The sequence below is a fragment of the Barbus barbus genome (assembly GCF_936440315.1).
Source record: "Barbus barbus genome assembly, chromosome: 13".
Classification (NCBI taxonomy): Eukaryota; Metazoa; Chordata; class Actinopteri; order Cypriniformes; family Cyprinidae; genus Barbus; species Barbus barbus.
In genome coordinates, this window is record NC_136741.1 from 18,009,331 (window position 1) to 18,035,983 (window position 26,653).

The 26,653-nt window shown below is 43.6% G+C and overlaps 1 protein-coding gene across 2 annotated transcripts in view; it reads right to left on the reverse strand.

Annotated features, from left to right (window-relative positions):
* Positions 1-23,355, reverse strand: part of LOC306879137 (leptin receptor-like) — a gene marked incomplete at its 5' end in the record, with an annotated part of 35,369 nt that extends 12,014 nt beyond the window's left edge. Inside the window, 8 exons of one of the 2 annotated variants that reach the window (XM_079431873.1) lie at positions 1,009-1,147; positions 4,324-4,469; positions 12,043-12,224; positions 12,627-12,744; positions 13,843-14,016; positions 15,494-15,546; positions 16,943-17,013; positions 23,148-23,355. In XM_079431873.1, coding sequence (XP_079287999.1) covers positions 1,009-1,147; positions 4,324-4,469; positions 12,043-12,224; positions 12,627-12,744; positions 13,843-14,016; positions 15,494-15,546; positions 16,943-16,947 — 817 coding nt within the window. Of the gene's footprint in view, positions 1-1,008; positions 1,148-4,323; positions 4,470-12,042; positions 12,225-12,626; positions 12,745-13,842; positions 14,017-15,493; positions 15,567-16,942; positions 17,014-23,147 lie in introns of those variants that run through there. The other variant, XM_079431872.1, reaches the window with a different exon arrangement.
* Positions 23,356-26,653: the final 3,298 nt, after the last annotated feature.

Sequence of the window (26,653 nt, forward strand, 5' to 3'; positions counted from 1 at the left end):
GAGGTATTTGAGCCCTATAGGTACAGTGCTCACATTCAATTTCAATGAATTTAATGAATTTTATTGGCCTGAGATTGAACATGACGCCAAGCAATAGACTTTTAATATGCAAACTGGATTTTGAATTATGAAGGCATTTAACAAAAACTGTTTACAAGGAGGAATCTAAACCTTACTAATAAACCTAACAACGACAATGTAAAAGAACTCAAGGACAGTACATACTCTGGCCTGGTAAATATTTACAATATCTTACCTTCTAGGAATGAATCGAAATATTCTATTGTATTTTTAAATTGGTAATTATGGTCATGAATAATTGGTTATTTTATGTAAATGTACAGTGTATGTCTAGTTTAAGTAAGTATGCAAACACCATATTCCTTGCAAATGCAATGTCTGACCTCAGTTTGCAAGCAAATGGCATATTAATGCTTTCACAAAACATTAGAAAACTGAATGTTTAGCATTGTAATTAATTCTAAAAATTAAAAGTGAATTGGGTGCATCTTTTAGAGGACAAATTAAAGAGATACTGCGAGTGCAACAAGCCAAAGCACTATACAGATGCAAAGTAGCAGAGATTATAAACAGTATGAAAGTAATTATCAAACGTCAAACTCTTAAAGTGGAGGCTTAGGGAAGACAATGGTTCTCCCTGAAAGATAAATATAACTGGAACAGCAAAAGCACTGATTTGCCTTAAGTTTGACGTACATTTAAAGCCGCTTTTAGACTGAATGATGTTAGGTTAAATGTGTCCACCTGTGCGCTCTCTTGTTGAGAACAGAAGGCTGAAATTCATGGGAACATAAGCATACCAGGCAGCAACATTTTGATTACCCTTTCATAAACGTCAGTATTTGCATATATTTATTTATTCACTATACATTACGAGTCGTTAAATGGGAGGAGGTCTTTGATTCTGGAACTATATTAATTCATTACCTAAATGTACAAGCATACAGCATAAACAGTATTAGTATGAAAAATATTGCAGATGCTTACCATCCAATGTGAAATAGAAAGGTTGGCTCCATTCACTCCAGTAGTTGATGTGGCTTTGGCACCGTACTTGGACCATGTATCTGATCCCAGAACTGAGCTCATTCAGAGGCACCCAGGAACGACCTTTGACCTTCATCACCTAGCCATAGTTCAAACAGATTTGTTCACACTGTGTAGGTTAAACAAATATCTCTAGATAGCAGAAGATGTGAGTAATAGTTTCATAAAGGTCAGATTAATTCAAATGAGATTTAAAAGTCATTAAAACAGTATTCATATTCATAGTTGCCATTTTTTGTACTTTTGGATTTACGATGATTCTGTTGATATTATACGTTTCTGTAAACCCTATAAATAAAGTTTGAGATGTACAAATCAATAAAAATCCCCTGGAGACTGGTTGGAACTTTAAAAAAATAAAGGGTTTACATTTTAGATGCTATCAATATGTTGAAATTTTATATTTTAGAGTCTATTCAAATATACTAAAATGTATGCAAGCTAAAAATCACACTTTTGATACAAATCAGAATCAGAATCAGAATCAGAAAGAGCTTTATTGCCAAGTGTGTTTGCACACACAAGGAATTTGTCTTGGTGTTATGAGCTACCAGTACAGAAAGTACAAACATAGTGCAGACAACATATAATTAAGGTGATAAAGAACACTAATGAAGAGAATATACAATAAATAAGAATAACAATAGTAATAAAAATAAAAATATACAGAAAAGAGACTTGACCATAGACAGAACTGTGAATGTGCATGTGTCCTATGTACAGATGAAGGTTTGATGGGTTATTTACAGATGTACAGTACCGGGGTGTGTTATGTGTTGTTAAGGTGGGATACGGCCTGGGGAAAAAAAACTGTTCTTGTGTCTGGCTGTTCTGGCGCTCAGTGATCTGTAGCGCCGGCCAGAGGGCAACAGTACAAAGAGAGAGTGAGCTGGGTGTGAGGGGTCCAGAGTGACTTTCTTAGCCCTTTTCCTCACTCTGGAGGTGTAAAGTTCTTGGAGGCTGGGCAGAGGGGCACCGATAATTCTCTCAGCAGTCCTAACTGTCCGTTGTAGTCTTCTGATGTCTGTTTTGGTAGCTGAACCAAACCAAACTGTTATAGAAGAACATAGGACAGACTCGATGATGGCAGAGTAGAACTGTTTCAGCAGCTCCTGAGGCAGGTTGAACTTCCTTAGCTGGCGGAGGAAATACAGCCTCTGCTGGGCCTTTTTCGCAATAGAGTCAATGTGATTGTCCCACTTCAGGTCCTGAGAGATGGTGGTGCCCAGGAATCTGAATGACTCTACTGAAGTCACAGTGCTGTTCATGATGGTGAGTGGGGGGAGAGCAGGGGGGTTTCTCCTGAAGTCCACTATCATCTCCACAGTTTTGAGCGTGTTCAGCTCCAGGTTGTTAAGACTGCACCAGACAGCCAGCTGCTCAACTTCCTGTCTGTAAGCAGACTCGTCACCGTCCTTGATGAGGCCTATGACTGTAGTGTCGTCCGCAAACTTCAGGAGCTTGACAGAGGGGTCCTTTGATGTGCAGTCATTCGTGTAGAGGGAGAAGAGCAGTGGGGAGAGAATGCAACCCTGAGGGGCGCCAGTGCTGATGGTGAGAGTCCTGGATATGAGTTTGCCCAGCCTCACTAGCTGCTGCCTGTCTGTCAGGAAGCTGGTGATCCACTGACAGATGGAGGAGGGCACAGAGAGCTGTCTCAGTTTGTCTGAGAGAAGGTCAGGTATGATGGTATTGAAGGCCGAGCTGAACTCCACAAATAAGATCCTTGCATAATTCCCAGGTTTGTCGAGGTGTTGCAGGATGTAATGCAGTCCCATATTGACAGCGTCATCCACAGACCTGTTTGCTCTATAGGCAAACTGAAGAGGATCCAGCAAGGGTCTAGTGATGTCCTTCAGGTAGGCCAGGACCAGTCTCTCAAGTGACTTCATGACCACAGACGTGAGTGCGACAGGTCTATAGTCATTAAGTCCAGTGATTTTGGGCTTTTTGGGGACGGGAATGATGGTGGAGCGTTTGAAGCAGCGGGGAACTTCACACAGCTCCAGAGATCTGTTGAAGATTTGTGTAAAGATGGGGGCCAATTGGTCAGCACAGACTTTTAGACAGGCAGGTGAAATACCGTCTGGTCCTGAAGCTTTCCTAGATTTCTGTTTTCTGAAGACCCGGTTCACATCCTCTACACAGACTTTAAACGCAGGTAGAATGGTGGGGGAGGGAGTAAGGGGGGTTGCAGGGGGGGAAGGTGAATGTGTGAAGTGCAGATCAGAGCGGGTGCTGGGTGTCAATCTGGCCTTTTCAAATCTGCAGTAAAACATATTGAGATCGTCAGCCAGTTGTTGATTCTCTGCAGACTGTGGGGGCGGTGACTTGTACATGGTGATGTTCCTCAGACCAGTCCATACCGACGCCGGATCGTTGGCTGAAAGTTCTTTTTTCAACTTCTCAGAGTAGTTCTTTTTAGCCACTCTGATCTCCTTTGTTAGTCTGTTCCTGGCCTGGTTATACAAGATTTTATCCCCACTTCTGTAAGCATCCTCTTTGGCCTGACGAAGCTGTTTGAGTTTCCCAGTAAACCACGGTTTATCATTATTGAATGATAAGAATGTCCTGGTGGGGATGCATATATCCTCACAGAAACTGATATATGATGTTACAGTCTCTGTGAGTTCATCAAGATCGGTGGCAGCGGCTTCAAAAACAGTCCAATCAGTGAGGTCAAAACAAGCTTTTAAATCTTGCTCTGCTTCATTAGTCCATCTTTTAACAGTTCTTAATACGGGCTTAGAAGATTAACCTGCAAATACAATCTGCAATGAAATCTTTGGATAAAGATAGCTGTTTTTGGCAGGTGAAAGGTACATTTAAATGCCTTTAATCATCAATCATGCAAGAACTTATGCATGTATAGAATTATGTGTATTACAGGAATTCTGATTCTGTGGAAACCTGCAAAGCTTTCTGTGGAATTCTCTGGGAGCCTGTAAAGGCCAATTCACACCGCAAGACAAACGCCAACAAACTCCAACAAACAAGCTGGCTCAAGTTGGCCGTTGGATTTAGAATCTTATGAAAAATAACTGCCATGTTCACACTGCACCAACAGACACCAACCAACTCTATATCTATAAGCATGTTCGGGTGAAAACAAATTCCAGGGTAACACACTGATCCAACAAACGCCAACAGACTAGTTTGTCTGTGCGGTGTGAATTAGCCTTAACAGTTCTCACAAATATTACTTTGTAATGTTATTACAAAACATTCATCACACCAACAAATGAGTTCAATTACCTCCCACTGCTGAAGTGAGGAATTGGATGAGTATCGGATCTCATAGTTTATGGCATCACTGTCAGGTTGTGTGTCACTCCATCTGAATATTACTTTGCCTTCAGTCGTCACATCATAATGCAGATTGACAGGTGTCTCTGGTCTTCCTGCGAAAGGAGGATATGTACAAAATATTTATATATACCTGTAAGAGTAATCGTGATTAACGTCTCAGGTTACGTATGTAACCATGGTTCCCTGAAGGGAACGAGACGCTGCGTCGAAAACGCATATGGGAACGCCTTCAGCGTGACCAGGCTCTGAATATGATGTGTAATCAGTCAAACAAGGGCGAGGCGTCACGGGCGGGGTGACGTCACGACCAGGAAGCATATAAGCACGTGCGGCGGAGCCGGCTTCAGCTTCAAGTCATGAAGCAAGCTCTGGCAGGGATGCCGGAAGTGTGGCAACGCGACGCAGCGTCTCGTTCCCTTCAGGGAACCATGGTTACATACGTAACCTGAGACGTTCCCTTCCAGGAACTTCGAGCTGCGTCGAAAACGCATATGGGAACGAGATACCAACGCCGCCAGACTGACAAGTCCCTGCCTGGTGTCAGGACGAAAGGACAGAGGAGCCGGGAGTGGCTCGGATGTCGAGGTCATAGAACCTAACGAAAGTCAGGGGCGTGGACCACCCAGCTGCGTTGCAGATGTCCTGCATGGAACACCTGCCCAGAAGGCCTCGGAGGCCGCCACACCTCGGGTTGAGTGCGCTCTGACTCCCACCGGCGGGGGGAGCTCAGAGGCCTCGTATGCCAAAGCCATGGCACCCACAATCCACCTATTAAGCGGAGGGCTTCGTAGCAGGAAGACCCCTCCTAGGCGGACCATAGCACACAGGCAGCTGGTCCGACTTTCTCCACAGGGAGGACCTGTGGATGTATGCGTCTAGTGCTCGCACTGGACACATACGGTTGTGCTTCTCCTGGTCTGGCTCCCCGAAGGGAGGAGGACAGAAGGCCTGCAGTACGACCGGCTGTGGAACGACCGATGGGACCTTCGGAACATACCCCACGCGGGGGTAGAGGAATACTTTCGCCGAACCGGGCGCAAAGTGAATAGAGGCCGTAGTCAGGGCCTGAAGGTCACTCACCCTCCTCAGAGAGGTGATAGCCAATAAGAAAACGGTCTTGATAGTGAGGAGTCTCTCAGTTATCTCCTGAATGGGCTCGAAAGGTGCATTGCACAGAGCCTCCAGAACCACAGCCAGATCCCACGTAGGAACGAGATCGTACCGGAGGCCTCAGCCTCAGCGCACCGCGGAGGAAACGTGTAATCAGGGGGTGTCTACCCACTGACTGGCCACTGGTAAGGGCGTGGTATGACGAAATAGCTGCCACGTACACCTTAACAGTGTAATGGGTTACCCCTGCGGAGAAACGGGCCTGCAGGAACTCCAGTACTGCACCAACGGGGCAGTTGACTGGGTCGAGCTGGCGGTCCCCGCACCAAGAAGTGAAGAGCCTCCACTTCAAGGCGTACAGTTTCCTCGTAGAGGGAGCTCTGGATTGGAGGATGGTCTCGACAACCTCGGTTGACAGACCGGAAGCTATGAGCTGTGCCCCCTCAGGGCGTCACACCAACAGCTTCCATCACTCCGGGCGAGGGTGCACCTCGGTGCCCCCGGCCTGTGAGAGGAGGTCCCTCCTGACGGGCACTTCCCACGGAGTGCCGTCGAGGAGAGATATCAGGTCCGAGAACCATACTCGGCCCGGCCAGAACGGTGCTACTAACAGTAGACTGACCTCGTCCCGGCGCACTCTCGCCAGAACTCCAGGGAGCAGAGCGATCGGGGGGAAGGCGTACAGACGGAGCCTCGGCCACGTCTGTACCATAGCGTCCAGTCCCAGAGGAGCTGGAGGGGTCAGCGAGAACCAGAGAGGACATTGTGCTGACTCTTGAGTCGCAAAGAGGTCCACCTGGGCCTGGCCGAAAATACCCCAAATCTGCTTCACCACCTCGGGGTGAAGCCTCCATTCCCCGGGCCTCAGCCCCTGCCTCGACAGGATGTCTGCTCCCACATTGAGATGCCCAGGTATGTGCATAGCTCTCAGAGATAAGAGCTTGCCCTGGGACCACACAAGGATCTGGTGTGCCAGCTTGTACAAGGGGCGCGACCGCAGACCTCCTTGGTGGTTGATGTAAGAGACCACTGCCGTGCTGTCGGTGCGCACCAGCACGTGGTGATCTCTCAGGTCTGGGAGGAAGTGCTTGAGTGCACGGAACACCGCTAACATCTCTAGCCGATTGATATGCCACGTCAGGTGGCAACCTCTCCACAGACCGCGGGCAGGGTGGCCACTCATGACCGCACCCCAACCGGTGAGGGAAGCGTCCGTCGCTAGCGAGACGCGGCGACAAGGAGCTCCCAACACCGGGCCCTGGGACAAGAACCAAGGATTCCTCCACATGTCGAAGGCACGGACACAACGGCGTGACACTTTGACAGCGCGGAGTGAGTTTCCCCTCAGGGAGACCCCCTTGGTCTTGAGCCACCACTGTAGGGGTCTCATGTACAGCAGGCCAGAAGGTATCACGCTGGACGCAGCTGCCATGAGCCCCAGCAGTCTCTGAAACTGCTTGACAGTGAGTGACTGGCCTTCTCGCACTCTCCTGACTGTAGTAAGGATCGACTCGATCCGAGCAGGGGACAACCGTGCCTGCATCGTGGTCGAATCCCACACCACGCCTAGATAAGTGATTCTCAGAACCGGAGAAAGCACACTTTTCTTGGCGTTCAGTCTCAACCCCAGTTCTTTCATGTGGGCGAGAACGACATCTCGATGCCGAACCGCCAACCGCTCTGATTGAGCGAGGATCAACCAATCGTCGATATAATTGAGTATGCGGATGCCCTGAAGCCGCAACGGGGCCAGTGCCGCATCCACACACTTGGTGAAAGTGCGGGGTGAAAGTGCTAGGCCGAAGGGAAGAACCCGATATTGGTACGCTTTCCCCCCAAAGGCGAACCTCAGGAACTTCCTGTGAGAAGGAAGGATGGAAACATGGAAATATGCGTCTTTGAGATCTATCGTGACAAACCAGTCCTCGGACCTGATTTGAGTCACGACCTGCTTGATAGTAAGCATCCTGAACTTCAGCTTTCTGACTGAGCGGTTCAGTAGACGCAGATCCAGTATGGGCCTCAGCCCTCCATCCTTCTTCGGAACAATGAAGTACCGGCTGTAGAAACCGGACTGGGTCTCGTGAGGAGGAACCAACTCGATGGCTTCCTTCCTCAGCAGAGTACCAACTTCCTGTTCCACAACCAGAGCCTGCCCGGGGCGGACCGCAGTCATAACAACCCCGCAGAACGGCGGGGGTGGCCCGCCGAACTGAATACGATAGCCTTTCGCTACGGTCTGCAGGACCCAAGGAGACACATTCGGCAGCCGCTGCCAGGCTGTCAAATGCTCTACTAAGGGAATCAGTCTCTCGAGACTTACCTCTGGTGCAGCCAGACCGCTGTCTTGAAGCGGCGCACCGGCAGGAGACACGTAATCTGGCGGCTGAGGCGAGTTTCTCGGCTCCGCGCTGCCGGGCGGACAAACCTGAGAAATATACTCGCTGGGACCGGCTGTGCCCTGGAACAGCGGCAGGGTCAGCAGACAAGTCCCTGGAGGGCACCGAGGGGAGACGGTCACCGTGTGCCGCGGTGTAAGCCGCTCCACCCCGGTAGGGGTCGTCCTCCGTAGTCCTGGGGCTCACCCGTCAGGACCTCTGAACGAACCAGACCCTGCAAGGCAGGACCCAAAGAGACACATTCGGCAGCTCGCTGCCCAATGATCTTCTAAGGGAATCAGTCTCTCGAGACTGACCTCTGGGTTCAGAGAAGCGGCCAGACCGCTGTCTCGATGCGGCGCACCGGAATGAGACGCGTAATCTGGCGGCTGAGGCGAGTTTCTCGGCTCCGCGCTGCCGGGCGGACAAACCTGAGAAATATACTCGCTGGGACCGGCCGTGCCCTGGAACAGCGGCAGGGTCAGCAGACAAGTCCCTGGAGGGCACCGAGGTGAAGTGGTCACCGAGTGCGGCGGTGCAAGCCACTCCACCCCAGTAGGGGTCGCCCTCCGCGGTCCTGGGGCTCGCCCGTCAGGACCTTTTGCGCGAGGAGCTGGTATGCGGAGGAGGCTGCGCCCGCCCAGCAGCCACCTGAGTTTAGAGAGCGTGCATACCCTCTGCCCACCAAAGATGTTGTAAGCAGAGCAGGAGCCTTCAAAGGCGATGCCGTGGAGGGAGACAGATAGCTCGCAATCGTCTGTTCAACCCGCGGCATCATCGCCGCATACCCGCGCTCATTCAGTTCCCGCGGGAACGACTGGCCGGGACGAAAAAATTTCACCCGCGATCTCGACACCTCGGTGAGGAGATCGGGGAAAACGGAAGGCTCCTGTGTAGAAGTAGCTCTCTGGGGCGAGAGAGGCGGCGAAACCTCGTCAACGCTCGTCACATCAACCTCCTCGGAGGACGCAGCGTCAAGCCCTCGTCTCGGGGGAAGAGACCGCTTCCGAACCGAGAGACGGGGCGCCAGATCAGGCGCGGGAGGAGATAGGGACATGCCCGTCTGACTCTCGCCAGCCAGATCAGCCTTTTTCTCTTTTTTTTTTTTTTTTTCTCTCCGCAAGCCCCGCGAGCGCAGCCGCCGCTCTGCCTTTTTTTTCTGATTTAAAGGCAGAAGCGGGACCGGCTTTATTCATTTTATGCTTGTGCAAACACTGCAGCTTACAAAGCTTTCATAGTTATATCATATTGGGGTGACAGAGGCGGCGAAACCTCGTGAACGCTTGTCACATCAACCTCCTCAGAGGAAGAGAGACGAAGCATTGAGCCCTCGTCTCGGGGAAGAGACAGCTTCCACACCGAGAGACGGGGCGCCAGATCTGGCTGATACGGGAGGAGATAGGGACATGCCCGTCTCACACTCGCCAGCCAGATCAGCCTGCGAGCCCCACGAGTGCAGCCGCCGCTCTGCCTCGGCAGCAGCGGGACCGGCACCGCGTGGGGAGCTCGCGAAGGCTCCCTTCTCGAAGAGAGCCCTCCGGGTGCGGAGACCGATTTTGCGTGCTCCGCACCCAGGCAGACCACGCGCAAATCGTGTGTGTCCTCGCTCATGATATAGCGAGGGCAAGGATGCACACACGACTCAAAACATGGTCTGAAAGCTTCACCCCTGAGCTTGCCCTTGGCTTTGGCATGATACTGAATGCTTTCCACTTAAAACTAGGACAAACAACAGTAAATAAGACTGACACACACAGAGCGCTTCGCTGAATGACAAAAAGCTGAAGCCGGCTCCGCCGCACGTGCTTATATGCTTCCTGGTCGTGACGTCACCCCGCCCGTGACGCCTCGCCCTTGTTTGACTGATTACACATCATATTCAGAGCCTGGTCACGCTGAAGGTGTTCCCATATGCGTTTTCGACGCAGCTCGAAGTTCCTGGAAGGGAACCATAATTACCATCAAATAAAGCCTGTAAGGCCTACAACAACTATGTCTAGACATCCCAAAGGTAGGATACAGTCTCATAATTTTTTTATGATCTTTATGAGATGTTGTTTTTGACATTTCGCCATTCATGAGAGTGTCTTCAACGGCTGTTATAAGAGGGTGGGGAATCTACTGCATGATGTAAACAAGTGGTGGAGGGTGTGAATATGGCAAAAATCACCAGTTTAACATCTTCACACAAAATATTTTCACAGGGGAATCCCCATTCTTGAAGATTGGCAAAACATCTTTAGCAAATAGAAAACCAAACCAGATGCCTCCAATTAAAATGAATTAATTCTAGGTCCGATGGTGAACCATTTAGATAGATTAAGAGTGATTGGGATAGATTAAGAGAGTATGTGAGCAAAATTGAGAACTCCATTTCCAGGTTGTCCATTCATGGTTGCCTTGTGCCTTTTGATGGTATTTTGAAGTAAAAAAAACAACAACAAAAACACGTATATATCTGTTACCCATTTTCAAGTATTATTTTGTTCTGCACAAAGTATTTATGTCTGTCTAGAACAAGATGGCCTCAGCAGCCACTGCTTTGTAAAAAAAAAAAAAATTTTATAATAGCAATACCATTATTACTAATCAGGTAAGGCAGTCTATATTAACAGACTAGGCACTATCTTTTAAAACCCCTACCTCAATAACACTAACACATTATAAAATAAATGGCTCCCTGCTGTTGCAATTAATACAAATAGGCTTAGACTGATTGGACTTGTTATTCATTTACTGTCGTTTAGTTTCGTCTTTTTCCAACAAGTGTTCAATGTACTTTAAAGAAAAGGAGGAAGTGAAAATTTCAGAACAATTTGTTTAATTAAAATTAAACCTGAAGGAATCATTCACTTACAAAAAGATAAATCTAATATAATTTACTCATTGTTATGTAATTCCAAACACCTGACTTTCATTGCTCCATGGAACACAAAAGGGGTTACTTTGCAGAATGTCCTGACTGCTCTTATCTATGCAATTAAAGTAAATGGTGACCATGTCTGATTTTCTGATTTTTAGTGAATAACAAAAAAAGGTTTGAAAGTCCTCAGAAGACTTGTAATATAGTGAAAGTGTCACATTAAGTACTTTTATGATGGTTTTTTTTTATGTTTTTATAAAGTTTTTATGAGGTTTTTTTCGTCCTTTCTGGAGTTTCTGGACAGCTGCTGGTTTGGATATTTCACTAAAGCTTGGAATGACATAAAGGCAAGTAAATTATGACACAGTCTTAATTTATTTGCTGAGTATCCCTTTAATCTCACTAATCTTACTAAAATGTTACACAATCTTACTTTGTTAAACAATTTTGTTGTGCCTCTACAATGACTAAAACAGAGTTTGACTTAAGGTTTGTACCTGGTGAGTCGTTTAAGCATGCTATTTTGAAATTCCATTTCAATCCACTGCCTGGAAAAACACTTGAGAGACAGGTGTGTATTCTTTAGCCTCCAGTTTCAAAGAACAAACACACCCTAATAAAACACCTGTTGCCCTGGCATCAGTCTCCATGAACTCACGGGCTACAGTCATATATTTACAGGTGACTGTGAAGATGTATTTTAGTTCATAATATATTTTCACAACTTTTTCTTCACAAAAAATAACCTGCTACAAGCTGTATGATCAGCCATTTGTCATTTATGCAAATGTATTACTGTGATATTTTACATTGGTCAGTAAATGAAGGAAACTTCATTGTGTTATGAAACCATGTTTAAGACCTATACGTATAACAAAAAAAAAAAAAAAAAAAAAAAGGAAATAACTAAATCTGCAGTACATTTTTGCCAAAAGGAAACTCAGCACTTCTAGGATCTTTACAGCCCTCAAAGTAAACATGGGCAGGAATGAAGGAAATGAAATAGCTGATTGCACTTTGATAATATAAGAACAACAAAATCAGCAGTATTCGCAAAACTGTTCTTGAACTCGCTTACCGTTCCGTCAGCCGAAGCTAAGCAATCAGATTAGAGTTTTTACTTAAAGATTTCACAATGAAAGAGCAATAGAATGATAGAACAGACTGACAGACTGACAGAATGATAGATATAAAAATAAAATGACATAGAACAACATACAGAACAATAGAAAGAATGATAGATCGATAGATCTACATTAGATAGATCAGAGATAAAGTTTTAAATTAAGCTGTAAATCATAATGCAGTTCTTACGCAGATGATGTGTGCTGACTTGCATCTTGGATGACAGTGCAGTACTGCCATTTAAAGATATACTGATGTTCAGTGAGACAGTTGCATCATTGCCATGAAGAGAAATAGAGCACATGGCAGTATCTTCCCCGGCACACTGAGCAGCATGGTTTGCTTCATCTGAAAGTACATTCATCTGTACACTAAAATGAAAAAAAAAAGTTCATATAAATTAATTTTAAAAACTTAATATCCATAACATTAGATTAAGCCTCTAAGGAACTCATGCAAACAAAAATATTTATAATTTGGTGTTCTAAGTTTGGGATCAACACAGGCTAATTATTATCACTGGGGAAATAATCACAAAGTTACAATCCTCATATACAGCGGAAAAAACATAAATAATATTAATTTAATAATAAATATCATTTAAAAATTGACCGTTAATAATATAGTATAGGGTCTAGATGCATTATATCATCTACTTAATCCCTCCCACCTCCACATACATACTTAATTTATCCTGAATCCGATTTAAGCACAAACAGACACAGCAGCCAATCAGTAGTCTGTGGAGAGCAGAATGAAAACAGAGGACTCACACTAATTGAGGTCTAACGGTGAGCAGACTTGCAGCGGCTGCTGCTCTGTGGCTCTTTGCATTACAAATCAGATTTGTCCGTTCACCTTCAAGCCAGCACAGGATGTCCAAACAGTTTCCTGAAAAGAGATTGCATTCCCTTGTTAGCTTCTTTCATCACAGCCTATCACAATTAGAAACCTCTAGAAATCACATCTGCAAATCATTCCTATCAGAACACAGCCTCATTACATGGTGTGCAAATAACATGAAAGATACAAACACGATGCTATGAATCAACATAAAATATCAATTATTCATAGTCTAGTTGAAATTCTGTCAGGATTGTTTTTAAGTTTTAGACTTGCACTATTGCAGGAGTCCAATAAAAGTAGATGTGGAATGTTTTTTCTTTAAGTTTTATGAATGCTTTATAATGTTAGGGAAAAAAATAAGCATCCACCTCTGAGAATTTGTATTGATTCCTTTTCTGTTTTTGCAGAGCAACTTCACACTTTAACAGGATTGCAAACCTTAACTTATTTTGCATTTAAATGCTGTAAATTTATTTGTAGACTTTAATTATTGTCCTGAGGCCTATCGCAGAGAAGAGAAAGTAATGAGAATTGATTAGCATGTGTAATGGCACCCATCTACTTGTCCGGAGAGGTCAATCCTCTCAGTTTCTCTGGTTCACAGCTGTAGCTAAGACCTCTTCACCTAATAGATAAGGTCATCTGACACAAATACAAACATAACTGCTTTTTTGAGACCTTGAAATGGCAAGACTAAGTCATAAATTGCCTTTCATTTATTTTGGACACTACTGTTCAAGAATGTGGAGTTTTGGAGATTTTTAATGTTTTTGAAAGGAGTCTCTAATGCTCACCAAGGCTGTATTTATTTGATCATAAACAACAGTAATAATGTGAACTATTATTACAATTTAAAGTAACTGTTTTCCTTTTGAATAAAACAGCATTACTCCAGTCTTCAGTCACGTGGGCCTTCAGAAATCGTTCTAATATGCTGATTAGGTTTACATATTATCAAGTTAATTAGAAAATAAAAAACACTGTGACTAACAACATTTTTGACAAATATTCCTATTTCAACATTTTACAAACATGGAAAAACTGTACTTTACATGATCTTTCTTCATTCTGAAAATATCATTCCGAAAACAATGATTGTAATATCACACAGATTGATTTTACCAGAAAGGGTGGGTGATTTACTTGAGAATTCTGGGTTTGTAGCATTTAGTAGCTGACACTGTCCAACAGGTGGGTGTTCTGAAAGACCATCGTCAAGTGTCTGAGCAAAGGGCAGCTCACAACATAGCACAGCCTTCCATTTCAGGTCTTCATAAACACTTCCACTGCCATCAGAAGGACTCAAAGCAGCAAGACCTGGAACACAGTAAGGATCTCAATGTGAGTGACACTGATTTGCAATACTATTCAAATTTAACAAACAGTGGGAAAAAAATCTCAGGGGACACACAGACCTTACGTATAAAAGAAAAATCTATTGACAGATTCAATTCCCAGAAGTGCTCAGAACTGAACGTTCATCTGAAAGCTACTCAAGGACGACACAATTGTGTAGGACTGTAACATAAGCAAGCCATCATACAGTATATTTCCAAACAAAGATTTAGTACTGAGTTTTAAAAAAGTGTGTAGTTATCAATATCTTAACATTTCAATTTCGTTTTAAATAAAGAGCACAATTAATTTATTAAATGTAGTGTTAACTTTCTGCACCACTAGATTTATCACATGGAATTGCAAAAATAATGACTATTTTGAAAAAAGTTTCATAAACACTCCCCCAACTTCCATTGGTTAGAAGACCCCGCCCCCAATAAATGCCAATAGTTGTGTTACTGTGTTGGGCTGGTCAGGATGATCAAACAGAGCAATAGTGACACAGCATTAACATTTTATATCAAATGGCATGCCCACAGTTGTCCCTGCATATTATGCTAGGATAAATATTTTGGCATCAAAATGTATACATTTCTGGCAGAATTATTTTATTACTATTTTCCTAAATAAATTAACAAAAAATAGAAACTAAAATAAATCAATAATTTCTATTTCAATTTAGGCATCACAACAATATACCTTATGTTTTCAATATGAAAAATAGGAAAAAATAATAATAGAAAAATTAAAGATTTTAGCAAAGCTATCAAATAATTTTTTTAAAGAGAAACTTTAAGTTATTGTGTTAACGTGTTAGATGATGGAAAAAGTAATCTAAATGTAAATAGGTAAAATGCATATTCACAGTTTATGTTATATAAATACTGATCAATACTGATACATTTTTAAAAATCACTGATATCATCCGATAATCAATGTGACGCTGATATATTGTCCATCCCTATTCATTTAAATAATTACAATAATATCCATTTTAATTTAACATTATTCAAAGCGACAACACATATCACCTTCTGTTACCAAGTGCACCATTACCCTGCAGGCCTATGGCCCTTTCTCATCTGTACATCTATCTATATGTGAGGCCCCTAGGTGACCGTTAAAAGTTTATAGTCTGATTCATGATGTGGGTGTAATCACCTCCCTCCTACACCCCTTACTTCAATGTACCGCTCTCTCTCACTACCTTTCTGTCTTCTTCTATCTCTCTGTGCATTCATCAGCCTCCTGCACTCCTGTGCGCTCAACCATAAACCACACTAATGCATTTCTGAGGTGGGCAGAGGGACTGCTGACAGCTGGTGGGTATCCAGCATACTATGTGGGTCTTTGCTTCGACAGCAAATAGGAAATGGAAAACAATGAAAAGAAGCTAGATACAGAATTTGAATGAAAACAGGAAGTGTAATTTTAGCTTAATGCATCAACGACTCACCTTGTGAAATGGTAATGAAATTCACAAGAAGAGCAAGCATGATAAACAGAGACCTGCGGAAAAGAGAGGACATCTGTAAAATGGTTCAGTATAGATATGACTCACTATCTTCTTCCACAATGGAATAGTCATATCTTCAAGCTCAAACAGCGTGACAGTGTTTAGTCAACTCATTATATTACAGAGTCCCATTCCAGTGCTGCCTGAGTCAAAAGCACTTTTGTTGTTGTTGTTTTTTTAAATGCTTTGAGCTAAATTAACTAGATTTTTACATTTTCTTATTCAATTCTGAATGGAGCACATAACGTCAGCATCACGATGCTAGCTTGTTGCTATTTATTTACATACGATTACTTTTTATTAATATTTAATTTTTGTTTTCATTTTCATTTTTAGTTTGCCTTATAGTCATTTTATGTACTTTATGTGTTTATGTACTCTACCAAAAAGTTTCTGGTCCCTATTGACTTCCATAGTATTTTTTCAAAACTTTAAAAGTCACTGGGGACCAACAACTGTTACCCACATTTTTTTAAAACATCTTTTTTAACAGATAGAAAGATAGAAAGTCATGCAGGTTTAGAACAACTTGAGGGTGAGTAAATGATGACAGTTTTTATTTTTGGGTGAACTACCCCTCTAAATGTGGTTCACGAGTTTGCCTGTGCATCCAGTCCTGATGGTTAATGGTAAGCAAACTTGGTTTGCTGTCCTCAGTGGAGGCTCGAACCCAATGCTCCGCTTAAGTTCCAAGTTTAAAACCCCATTGCAGTACTACATAGAGGGAGATGGGGAAGTGGAAGGATGCCGGAAGAATTATCGCTGGGACAGCACAATGACTGCTGCTTATATAGAGTCTTAGTGATGGTTGACTGGACTGAATGATTAGGCTCCTCCCGAACCTATGTTTGGAACTTCATTTGAGGACAAAGGTAAATTAACACACACAATTAAACATCCAATACCAGACGATAAATATCCAATATCATCTGATACTTATAAATGTAAAAATATGTAATATTAGTCAATAAACAATATGATAACAATATATGGTGCATCCCAAAGTCTATTTTCAGTAGAAAAATTTAAGTAAGATTGCTTAAAACCACACAGCATGCCTCTATACCCATCAAGCTACAACGTTAAGAAAAGTAAGTTAGAAGAATGTGTCATCAAACTCCATCTCTTAAAGAACATTTGTCTTTCATAACATCAAGATTTCAAGAAATGGGTAATATTGTGCAATACTTTGCAATGTGTGTGCAATATTACTTGGCCAGTTGTACATATACCACAGCAAAATGACCAAATTACTCACAGAATTACAAATTCCCTCTCATTAACAATTTATTAATCACTTTGAAATGAGTAATCAATGATATAAAGCAACAGTCAAAAGAAGCCATGCTAAAATCCAAGCCCTAATACAATCTATTTAGAGATACTTACATCATTTCATATGATTGTGAGAATCATTTCTCTTCTTGATGGAGTGATGGAGTATAAGAGCGGAATGGCCTCTGTATGGGAAGATAGACAAATTTGATTTAAACAAACACTGAAAAAGAAGAGCGCAGGATTAGTTTTACTCTCTTAAGTTGTACTCTCACTTAATGGAAAATAAAGCAGGCAAAAGTTTTCTTGTACGCATTAAACGTATCAGGCAGTAATATGACACTGGCTTCAAGTGAATTACTCTGCTCTGACTATATTTGCTTTTGATTCCCTGGCTTACTCTCTCTGATGAGACAAGTCACCTTTCTTGTACAAGGCAATTGCATGCATGACTGCTTCCCTCTTGCTATCCATATCCTCAGTTCCTGGATGTACTGAAATTCTAGGTTAAATTAACAAAGTGAAACAATGTTTTGATTGTGTGCCTGCACAAACATGTTAACGACAGCAACGCCCATGTTTAGCATTTCCTGGCATTTTATTCTGAGCAATATTGTGAAATCTAAAACCTGTTTTGCCACAATGCTGCGATTATGAGTCAGAACACAAGTGACCTAATAAACTAAGTAAATGCATACAAAAAATAAATGCTTCATAACCTGCAAATAAAACACTACAGGCCCCATAATGCAATGCTTTCTACAGCATCTGTTAGAGCCACCTGGAGTTGCTGCTGAACCAAACATAATATAAGATAATCTGACATAAAAACAGGTCCGACGTGAATATGCAGGGAGACAAGGCAAGTGGCCATTCACTTCAGTAAAGCCTTTTTTCCAGGAAGGCTCTTGTGAACATCTCATATATTCATGTAAATTCTCCTATCAGATATCAAAACAACTTTCATGATGTTCAATTTTGTGTCAACAACATAAAACCAAATGCTCACCAAAATGAATATTAAATCGGGCAGAATACTAGAACATCTCAAAGCTGATACATTCAGTGTTGCTTGCTTTGACTATTGCCATGAGGAGGGAAAACTGTAATATTGTGAAGCCACTCAATGGAAAACAGAGTCCAGATGTTCTGGTATAGGTCTTATGTTTAACCTACGTGTGAATTAAATGGTGCAGAACTGGGACAAGTAAAAAAAACAAAACAATGAATGTTAACCCCTAAATGAACAATTTAAAGTGACACAACGGTGATAATTAATGCTCTTAAGGGATTTGAACCCAAAAATCTTTCAGTTACAAGCCCAGATCTTTAACTATTTTAGTTACTATGATTTTTAATTAGAGGATTAAGAATTGATAATTGTATCAGTTAATAATCAATTGGAATAATTCCTCTTCTCATTTACTACATAGTCAAATGCAATGCCACATCCAACAGATATTCTCTACTTGATGGGTTCCTTTCAAAAACTGGTTAAAAAAAAATCACATCTCATTCAAGTTAGACAGAAGACCTATCTTAGCACATCTGGACTTTGTTTTCCATTGAGTGGCTTCAGTGTATCACTGTTTCCCTCCTCACTGCAATAGTCAAAGCAAGCAACACATTGAGTGCATCAGCTTTGAGATGTTAGCATTCTGCCTGAGTTAATATTCATTTTGATGGTGTTGACACAAAACTGAAGCATTATGAATAATATAATCAAATTAAACGTACATCGGTTTTAACGCCATGGTTCGGTACAATTTCAGCAGGGGGAAAAACTAAACTTTTTATTTTTTTTAAATAGTGGTTTACTGAACAAGTTGCTCTTTCTTTAAATACATTCAGTTATAGTTTAAATTAGTGATAAAAATCTACCTCAGCTTATGCTTAAAACTATAGGTGTTACAACTCTGCCCGGGAGCACGGAGACACGGAGACCAGGAGACGAGGAATTCACAAACACGAGAATCTTTAATCCAACTAGGAGCATGGGAGGCACAGGAAACACATCACGGACAGGGATGACAATTCAACGACCGACAAACATTCATAGAAGGACTGGGGCTTTTAAACATAGGATGATCAGGGAACTAAGGAGACACACCTGGGATCAAATTAACACAATTAACATGGGGAAACTGGGTCACACGGGGAGCAAAACACACACAAAACAGTCCACAATCCTGACATATCGCCCCCCTCCCGGAAGGTGCGTCCTCGCACCATAGAAACATCCAAAGGGGAGGGGCGGGTGGGAACTTGGGAGGCGGCTCAGGAGGAGGGCGGATACCCGGGAGGGGGCCGGCAGACAGAGACCAAGGCGGTGACGAAGGAGGGAGGAGCCAGGGAAGAGACAGGAGAGACCCGGAGCAGGAGGCGCTCAGCTGGACCCAGGCCACAGCCGTGACGATGGCCCACGGTGGAGCCGACGGAGGGAGGAGCCATGGAGGAGGGATGGCCGCCGACTCCAGGGGGCCGACCAAAGGCGGCGGAGCAGGTGGTGGAGGAGCCCGAGGCGGAGACGGAGAGCCAACGAGCCAGGGTGATGCCGAGGATCCGGGGGGACAGGGTGGAGCCGAGGGCTCTGGTGACCGAGGTGGAGGCGGAGACCCGGAGATCCGCGGCGGAGCCGGAGCGACTGAGGACCAAGGTGGAGCTGGAGGGAGGAAGGAGCCCAACGGAGCCGGTGGGACGGAGCGACGAGGCGCAGCCAGAGGAGAGGAGTCCAGAGGCGATGGCGGGTCGACGCCCGACCAAGGCGGAGCCGGAGGGACGAGGGAGCCCGGTGGAGCTGGTGGATCGAGGAGTGACGGTGGAGGCGAGGGAGCTAGGAGCCGAGGTGGAGCCACTGGGTCTACGGACCGAGGCAGAGTCCGGGCCTCGGAGGCTGGAGGCGGAGGTAAGGGATACTCCAGCCCCGGCAACGCTGGAGGATGGCAGACCCACGGGGCTCGCACCGTACCGATAGAGGGCTGAGGGCGAGCGGGGGGGCTGCCAGACGACAGCGGTGGAGGAGGCAGGAGTGGGTGGGAGGGTGGGGATCTTCGAGGAGCAGGCACTGGAGGGCACGTGCGTGGAGCCGGCACTGGAGGGCACGTGCGTGGAGCCGGCACTGGAGGGCACGTGCGTGGAGCCGGCACTGGAGGGCGCTCTGGAAGCGCGGACACTTGGGGGCGCTCGGGAAGAGCTGAGCTGGACGGGACCAGTGGAGACGCAGGAGAGCTGGGCGGGACCAGCGGGAACTCAGGAGAGCTGGGCGGGACCAGCGGGAACTCAGGAGGCCTGGACGGAACCAGCGGGAACTCAGGAGGGCTGGGCGGAACCAGCGGGACTTCAGGACGGCTGGGCGGAGCCAGCGGGACTTCAGGACGGCTGGGCGGAACCAGCGGGACTTCAGGACGGCTGGGCGGAACCAGCGGGACTTCAGGACGGCTGGGCGGAACCAGCGGGAACTCAGGAGGGCTGGACGGGACCCTCTTGCGAGGTGCAGGGATAGGAGGGCACAGACGAGGAGCAGGCACTGGATGGCACTGGCGAGGAGCTGGCACTGGATGGCACTGGCGAGGAGCTGGCACTGGAGGGACTGACATGCCCTCAAACTCAATCAAAATCCCTACCGGCACCTGTCTTTCCTTCCTCGGTGGTTCGGGGTGAACCGTTATAGGCGGCGGGATCCTCTTCAGCGCGGACGGCGCAACGTTCATCGCCCCTTGCGGCGGAATCCTCCTCGCCGCGGGCAGAACATTCATCGCCGTCTCAGGCGGGACGAATTTCTTTTGGGCGGTGGGTAAGGGCGAGCGGCGAATGGCGACCCGTTCTCCCCAAAACGGGTGGCCTGGGTAAGCCGCGACAGGCAGCCCAACAGCCCACGCAGAACGGGCAGGGGCGAGCCGCGAACGGCGGCGTGAACCCCCGCAAACGACGGGCACAAGCTCAAGCATCCTGAGCGGTGAACTCGTCTTCGGTATGAGGTCGGTCGTTCTGTTACAACTCTGCCCGGGAGCACGGAGACACGGAGACCAGGAGACGAGGAATTCACAAACACGAGAATCTTTAATCCAACTAGGAGCATGGGAGGCACAGGAAACACATCACGGACAGGGATGACAATTCAACGACCGACAAACATTCATAGAAGGACTGGGGCTTTTAAACATAGGATGATCAGGGAACTAAGGAGACACACCTGGGATCAAATTAACACAATTAACATGGGGAAACTGGGTCACACGGGGAGCAAAACACACACAAAACAGTCCACAATCCTGACAATAGGGAGCCCTTTTACATTATAAGGTTACAATGAGGCCTAACAACTTAAACTTAAATTGACTATTTATTAAATTTTACTATTTATTTTTAAATAGATAATTTTTTTTAAACAGTTTTTAAAATAACTTATAAATAATCAAATTTCTAGGTTATTTGTTCAAATATATTCAGTTACACGCTGGCTGTCATAGCATGTTTCATAACAGATGAATTTAAACATACATTAAATAATTAAGACTAACAGGTTTAGTAAAATATAAAATATAAAGTATATGGGTGTAATATTTCGCGAAATGCTCCTCTCTAGACTTCATTTCTCTAGTGAACTAACGAGCTGTGGACACTGATGACTTGCTGAGGTAAGTGAAATGCTACGTGACATTTTATTTCCGCGCTGTTTTGTTGATGTCTTTATACGGTTGAAACTCTGATTGAGCAATTACATGAGGCATGAGATGTTCAGTCATGTTTATTCGCGTTAAAACTAGAGGAAGTAATGATGGAATTCGCTCGCGTTCCGCTCTGCACAAGTCTGCGGCGTGGAACTGGAGCTGATCGTGGCCGCTCGAGTCAATGCTTGTGTTGGGTTTATACCAGCACGTTTCTGAACCGTCCCAGAAGCGGCTCTCCAAGGCGTTTATACAGCGATCTGTCATGCCACATCAAAGATTGTCAAAACGCCATTTATTATTTGAATTTCCTGAGAAAAAAGAAAAAATACTGTATTCGTTCGGTACACATGCGTACCGAAACAGTTCGGTACGAATACGAGTACCGTTACACCCCTATTATTAACTAGTAAACATAACATTTTATGGTTTATGTTAAACCATACATTTTAAGAAGCTCTAAATAGCTTTAGTGTAAAGGTGATTCGTACAATATTCCTTTGTACTGTCATATAACACTTCCTCAAGATTTAATTTTGTGCTTGATTTTCTCACAATTTTCTCATGGCAAAATGAGGTGATCATGCATAGTCGATCACATTATGCTGATGGTTTCGACAAAAGCATATTTCACTGTAGGTCTGTCTTTAACGGTTTATGTAAGTTATGTAAAAAAATCTACTGGATTAATGGCATTTTTATTCTGGAACCAACTGTTGCACTCTATTTAGAGATTGTCAAAATTGGATCATCATGCAGTTGCTGACATCCCAGAGTGGCAATAAACACTCCAAAAATTCAAATGTATGTCACTTTTTGCTTTGGACTATCCTTATTAATAAGGATGTTTATTGTAATTTCTTGTACCATTTCAGTTTTCTTCAGTTGCATGATACTGAATACATTTAAAACCTGATTATAATTCATTTTATAAGCTGCTTAATTTGCAGAAAATAATGTATTTGCATTAAACAGTATTAAAATTTAATTTTTCTCTTATTTGCTTCGTATGGGTTGATAAAACAGCCAAACAATGAAGCTGTAATCATATTTCATTTACATTTATTTCAAATAAAAATAAATTATTTGTAACGTCTACTGTTATGCTTGTAACTCTTTTCTCCATCACATCCTCAGTTCACTCCACATGACTATCAGCTCATTCAGCCCTTCTGTTCATTGTGATCGGACACATCCAAAAAAAGAGATGATTCTCAGTTCAATGAGTCGGTTCAGTGAGTAGTTGACTCTACGAACTACTCGAACAGATTCACTAAAAGTTCCAACAGAACGATTCGTTCACGAACTGGACATACAGTATGGCCATGCACGGAAACACTGACATTACCCCGGACACAAAGGAGGAAACCCCAAGATAATGAATAATACTGCCACTAATATTCAGCTACAAAGTAAAAGCACAACATGAATCTGGAAGAACATTATTCAGTGAACACTTAAGACTGCACAAAACAGGTCACTAAATTACAAAAGGTGAGTAAAGAAATAGGAAACCAATAAAAAGGTCTTCGTGGTTTTGTGATTAAAAGATCTCAAGTGCTATTAAGTGGCTTGCTGAAAGTGAAGGCCAGTTTTACCGCAATTACAGCCGCCTGAGCTCATCCGAGTGAAATATGTGCAGAATGTCTCACCTGAGTGATCGCACTCCGGCTGTCCGTGGATTTGATCCAACTATACTGGCAAAGTCTTACTGTACGTGTCCTACTTCGCTTAAAAACGAGGAAAAAGCTTCAGATTCAGAGTTTAGCTCTTCTTCCTGTAATGAAGGGTGTCTGTAGTCGGTTACACAGAGAGGCGTGAGACTTTCCTAATGTTTCCAGATCTCGGCATCCTGAGCTCGAGCGCTGCCGCTGCAGCTGAGAGGAGGGGCACCAGCTACGGAGCGTATTGCGTCACACCATAATCATCTTCATTGTTTAATTTTTGGCAAGGGAGAGAAAGTCTGCAGCATTTGTTGTATTTAAAAACGTACACACTTTCCTAGAGGCAATGTCTGAATACGTCATCTTTCAGCTGAAAGTTTTCACAAATATTGATAATGTGGTATTTTTAACAATGATAGTTATTGTTTCAACAGATCTGTAAAGGGTAAGAATAAAATATAATGAATAATGAGTCATCGGTAATTGAATAAAATGCATCACTTTGCACTGTTGCAGTTTAGCGACATTACATCATCCGCATGATCTCAACATGCTGTCATCACCTAAAGTGAGCGCGAGGAGGCTCCCACGTGATTGTGCTTTATATGCATGATCTTACATGGGATCAATGTTGTAACCACACACTGAGGTCAAATGAAATTTACTCCACAACTTTTTTCACTGTATAACTAATACATAATCCATATCTCAATTATGAAAACAAATTTGTAACACTGGACCAAAAAACAGTCATATGGGTTCTGAATAAATAAGCTTTCCATTGATGTACGGTTAGTTAGGATCAGACAATATTTGGCTGAAATACAACTATTTGAAAGTCTGGAATCTGAGGGTGCAAAAAACTCAAAATATTGAGAAAATTGCCTTTAAAGTTGTCCAAACGAAGTCCTTAGCAATGCATATTAGTCTACTAATCAAAAATTACGTTTTGATATATTTACGGTAGGAAATTTACAAAATATCTTCATGGAACATCCTAATGAATTTTGGCATGAAAGAAAAATCAATAATTTTGCATCATACAATGTATTGTTGGCTATTGCTACAACTATACCTGTGCTACTTATGACTGGTTTTGTGCTCCAGGGTCACATTTATTAATACTTAGACCCTTATTATACCCTTATCACTTATTATAGCTTTTCATAACATAAGCAAATATATTTGGTTTCATCAATATTTAGGTATATTATTACACTTAAATATTATAGCAATATTGAAGCATTTATTTGTCTCTGCCTTGACATCTATTAGACCTTGGATGATGTTGAAGCCATGGGCGATTTTCGGTTACATAAAATACTCACAAATATTTGAGTCACATACAAATGGAGAAACAAACACCAAAGCGGTAGAGAAGTTAACAATGATGCTCAGAGGCTCAAATGTTTATCAACCTTTATCAGCCTTTTTACAGGCCCTTATACACATAATGCTGCTACAGCCTGTGCTCACAATAACCATTTAAATGCATAACATGCACTATGTGGCCCCTCTCATGCTGTGATCTAGACCAAGCAGTTCACAGCAGGTTGGAGACAGTCAGTGGGATGCAATTTAGGCTGCAGCTAGCTTATCAAAACCTTATCAAAATCAAAACTTTAAAATCCATTACCATAGAAGCATATTAGGATTAGACTTACAGCTGTGAAAAATGAAGATAGGGTGTACAACTGAAGAACCGTTTTCAAAATATTAACTATATGGACAAAAATATTGGGACACACCTCTTAATTATGGAATTGAGTTGTTTCAGTCAGACCCAATACCACAGGTGTATAAAAATCAAGCCATGCAGTCTGCATTTACAAACATTGTCGTTCTAAAGAGCTTAGTGAATTCAAGCATGGTACCGTGATAGGATGCCACCTTTGCTATAGTCAGTTTGAGAAATTCCATCCCTGCTAGATATTCCACGCTCAACTGTAAGTAGTATTATTGGAAATTGGAAGAGCAGCAACTCAGCCATGAAGCGCAAGACCACGTAACGTCACAGAGCGGGGTCATAGAGTGCTGAGGCACATAGTGCATGGAAGTCACCAACGCTCTGCTGATTCCATAACTGGGGAGTTACAAACTTTCACTGGCCTTAATATTAGGTCAATGGAATGGGTTTCCATGGTGGAGCAGCTGCATGCATGCCTCAAATCACCAAGTACAGTGCCAAGCGTTGAATGGAGTGGTGTAAAGCATGGTGCCACTGAACTATGGAGCAATAAAAACGTGTTCTGTGGAGTGGCACAGAGCCCTGACCTCAACTCTTTCGAATAACTTTGGGATGAACTGGAATGGAGATTTTGAGGCAGGCCTTCTTGTGCCTGACCTCACAAATGCTCTGCAGGATGAATTTGCAAAGCTTCCCATAGAAACACTCCAAAAACTTAGAGTATGGTGGCCCAGTAGTGCACAACACAACGAAATCTCTGCAATGAAATCACCACAAGAAAACGCATAGGACTAATTTCATTGTGTTGTTGGTTGTTTCCGTTGTGTTGTACTAATTTCACTGTGTTGTTCATTGTTTCTGTTGTGTTGTGCTAATTTCATTGTGTTGCGGCTTGTTTCCATTGTGTTGCGCTAATTTCATTGTGTTGCGGCTTGTTTCCATTGTGTTGCGCTAATTTCATTGTGTTGTGGCTTGTTTCCATTGTGTTGTGACTTGTTTCTGTTGTGTTGTGCTAATTTAGTTGTTTTGCGGCTTGTTTCCATCATGTTGTGCTAATTTTGTTGTTTTGCGGCTTGTTTCCATCATGTTGTGCTGATTTTGTTGTTTTGCAGCTTGTTTCCATCATGTTGTGCTAATTTTGTTATTTTGCGGCTTGTTTCCATCATGTTGTGCTGATTTTGTTGTTTTGCGGCTTGTTTCCATCATGTTGTGCTGATTTTGTTGTTTTGCGGCTTGTTTCCATTGTGTTGCGGCTTGTTTGCATTGTGTTGTGCTAATTTCTTTGTATTGCAGCTTGTATCCTTTGTGTTGTGCTAATTTTGTTTTGTTGTGAATTGTTTCCATTATGTTGTGACTTGTTTCTGTTGTGTTGTGCTAATTCCGTTGTATCCCTGCAAACAAGCCTGTGGTGGACCTTTACGGGCCCACTTAGGGCTAGCCTAAGGGCCCCCAGCGGGCTGCCAAAGCAGGGCCCCTGAGAATTTTGGAAAAACGTTGGCCCCTTAGTGCTGACCCTGCACGGGCAGCCCTCACTTAGCCCCCAGGAAGCCCTCACTAGGCCCGCACTATTAATCAACAACAATACATCCGTTTCACTATCAATACTTTCCAGCTACTATAACTTAAGTCTTTGGGAAAAACAGTTATTATACATTTGAAATGGATGCAGTCACCACATAACTAATGTCGGTATTGTCATAAATGTACAGTAGTCAAAGGGATTTCAAATCAATTTATTAAATACAAAATAGAAAACATTAAATTCAGGTTAATACAGCTACATATTGCCAAAAATGTAAATACACAA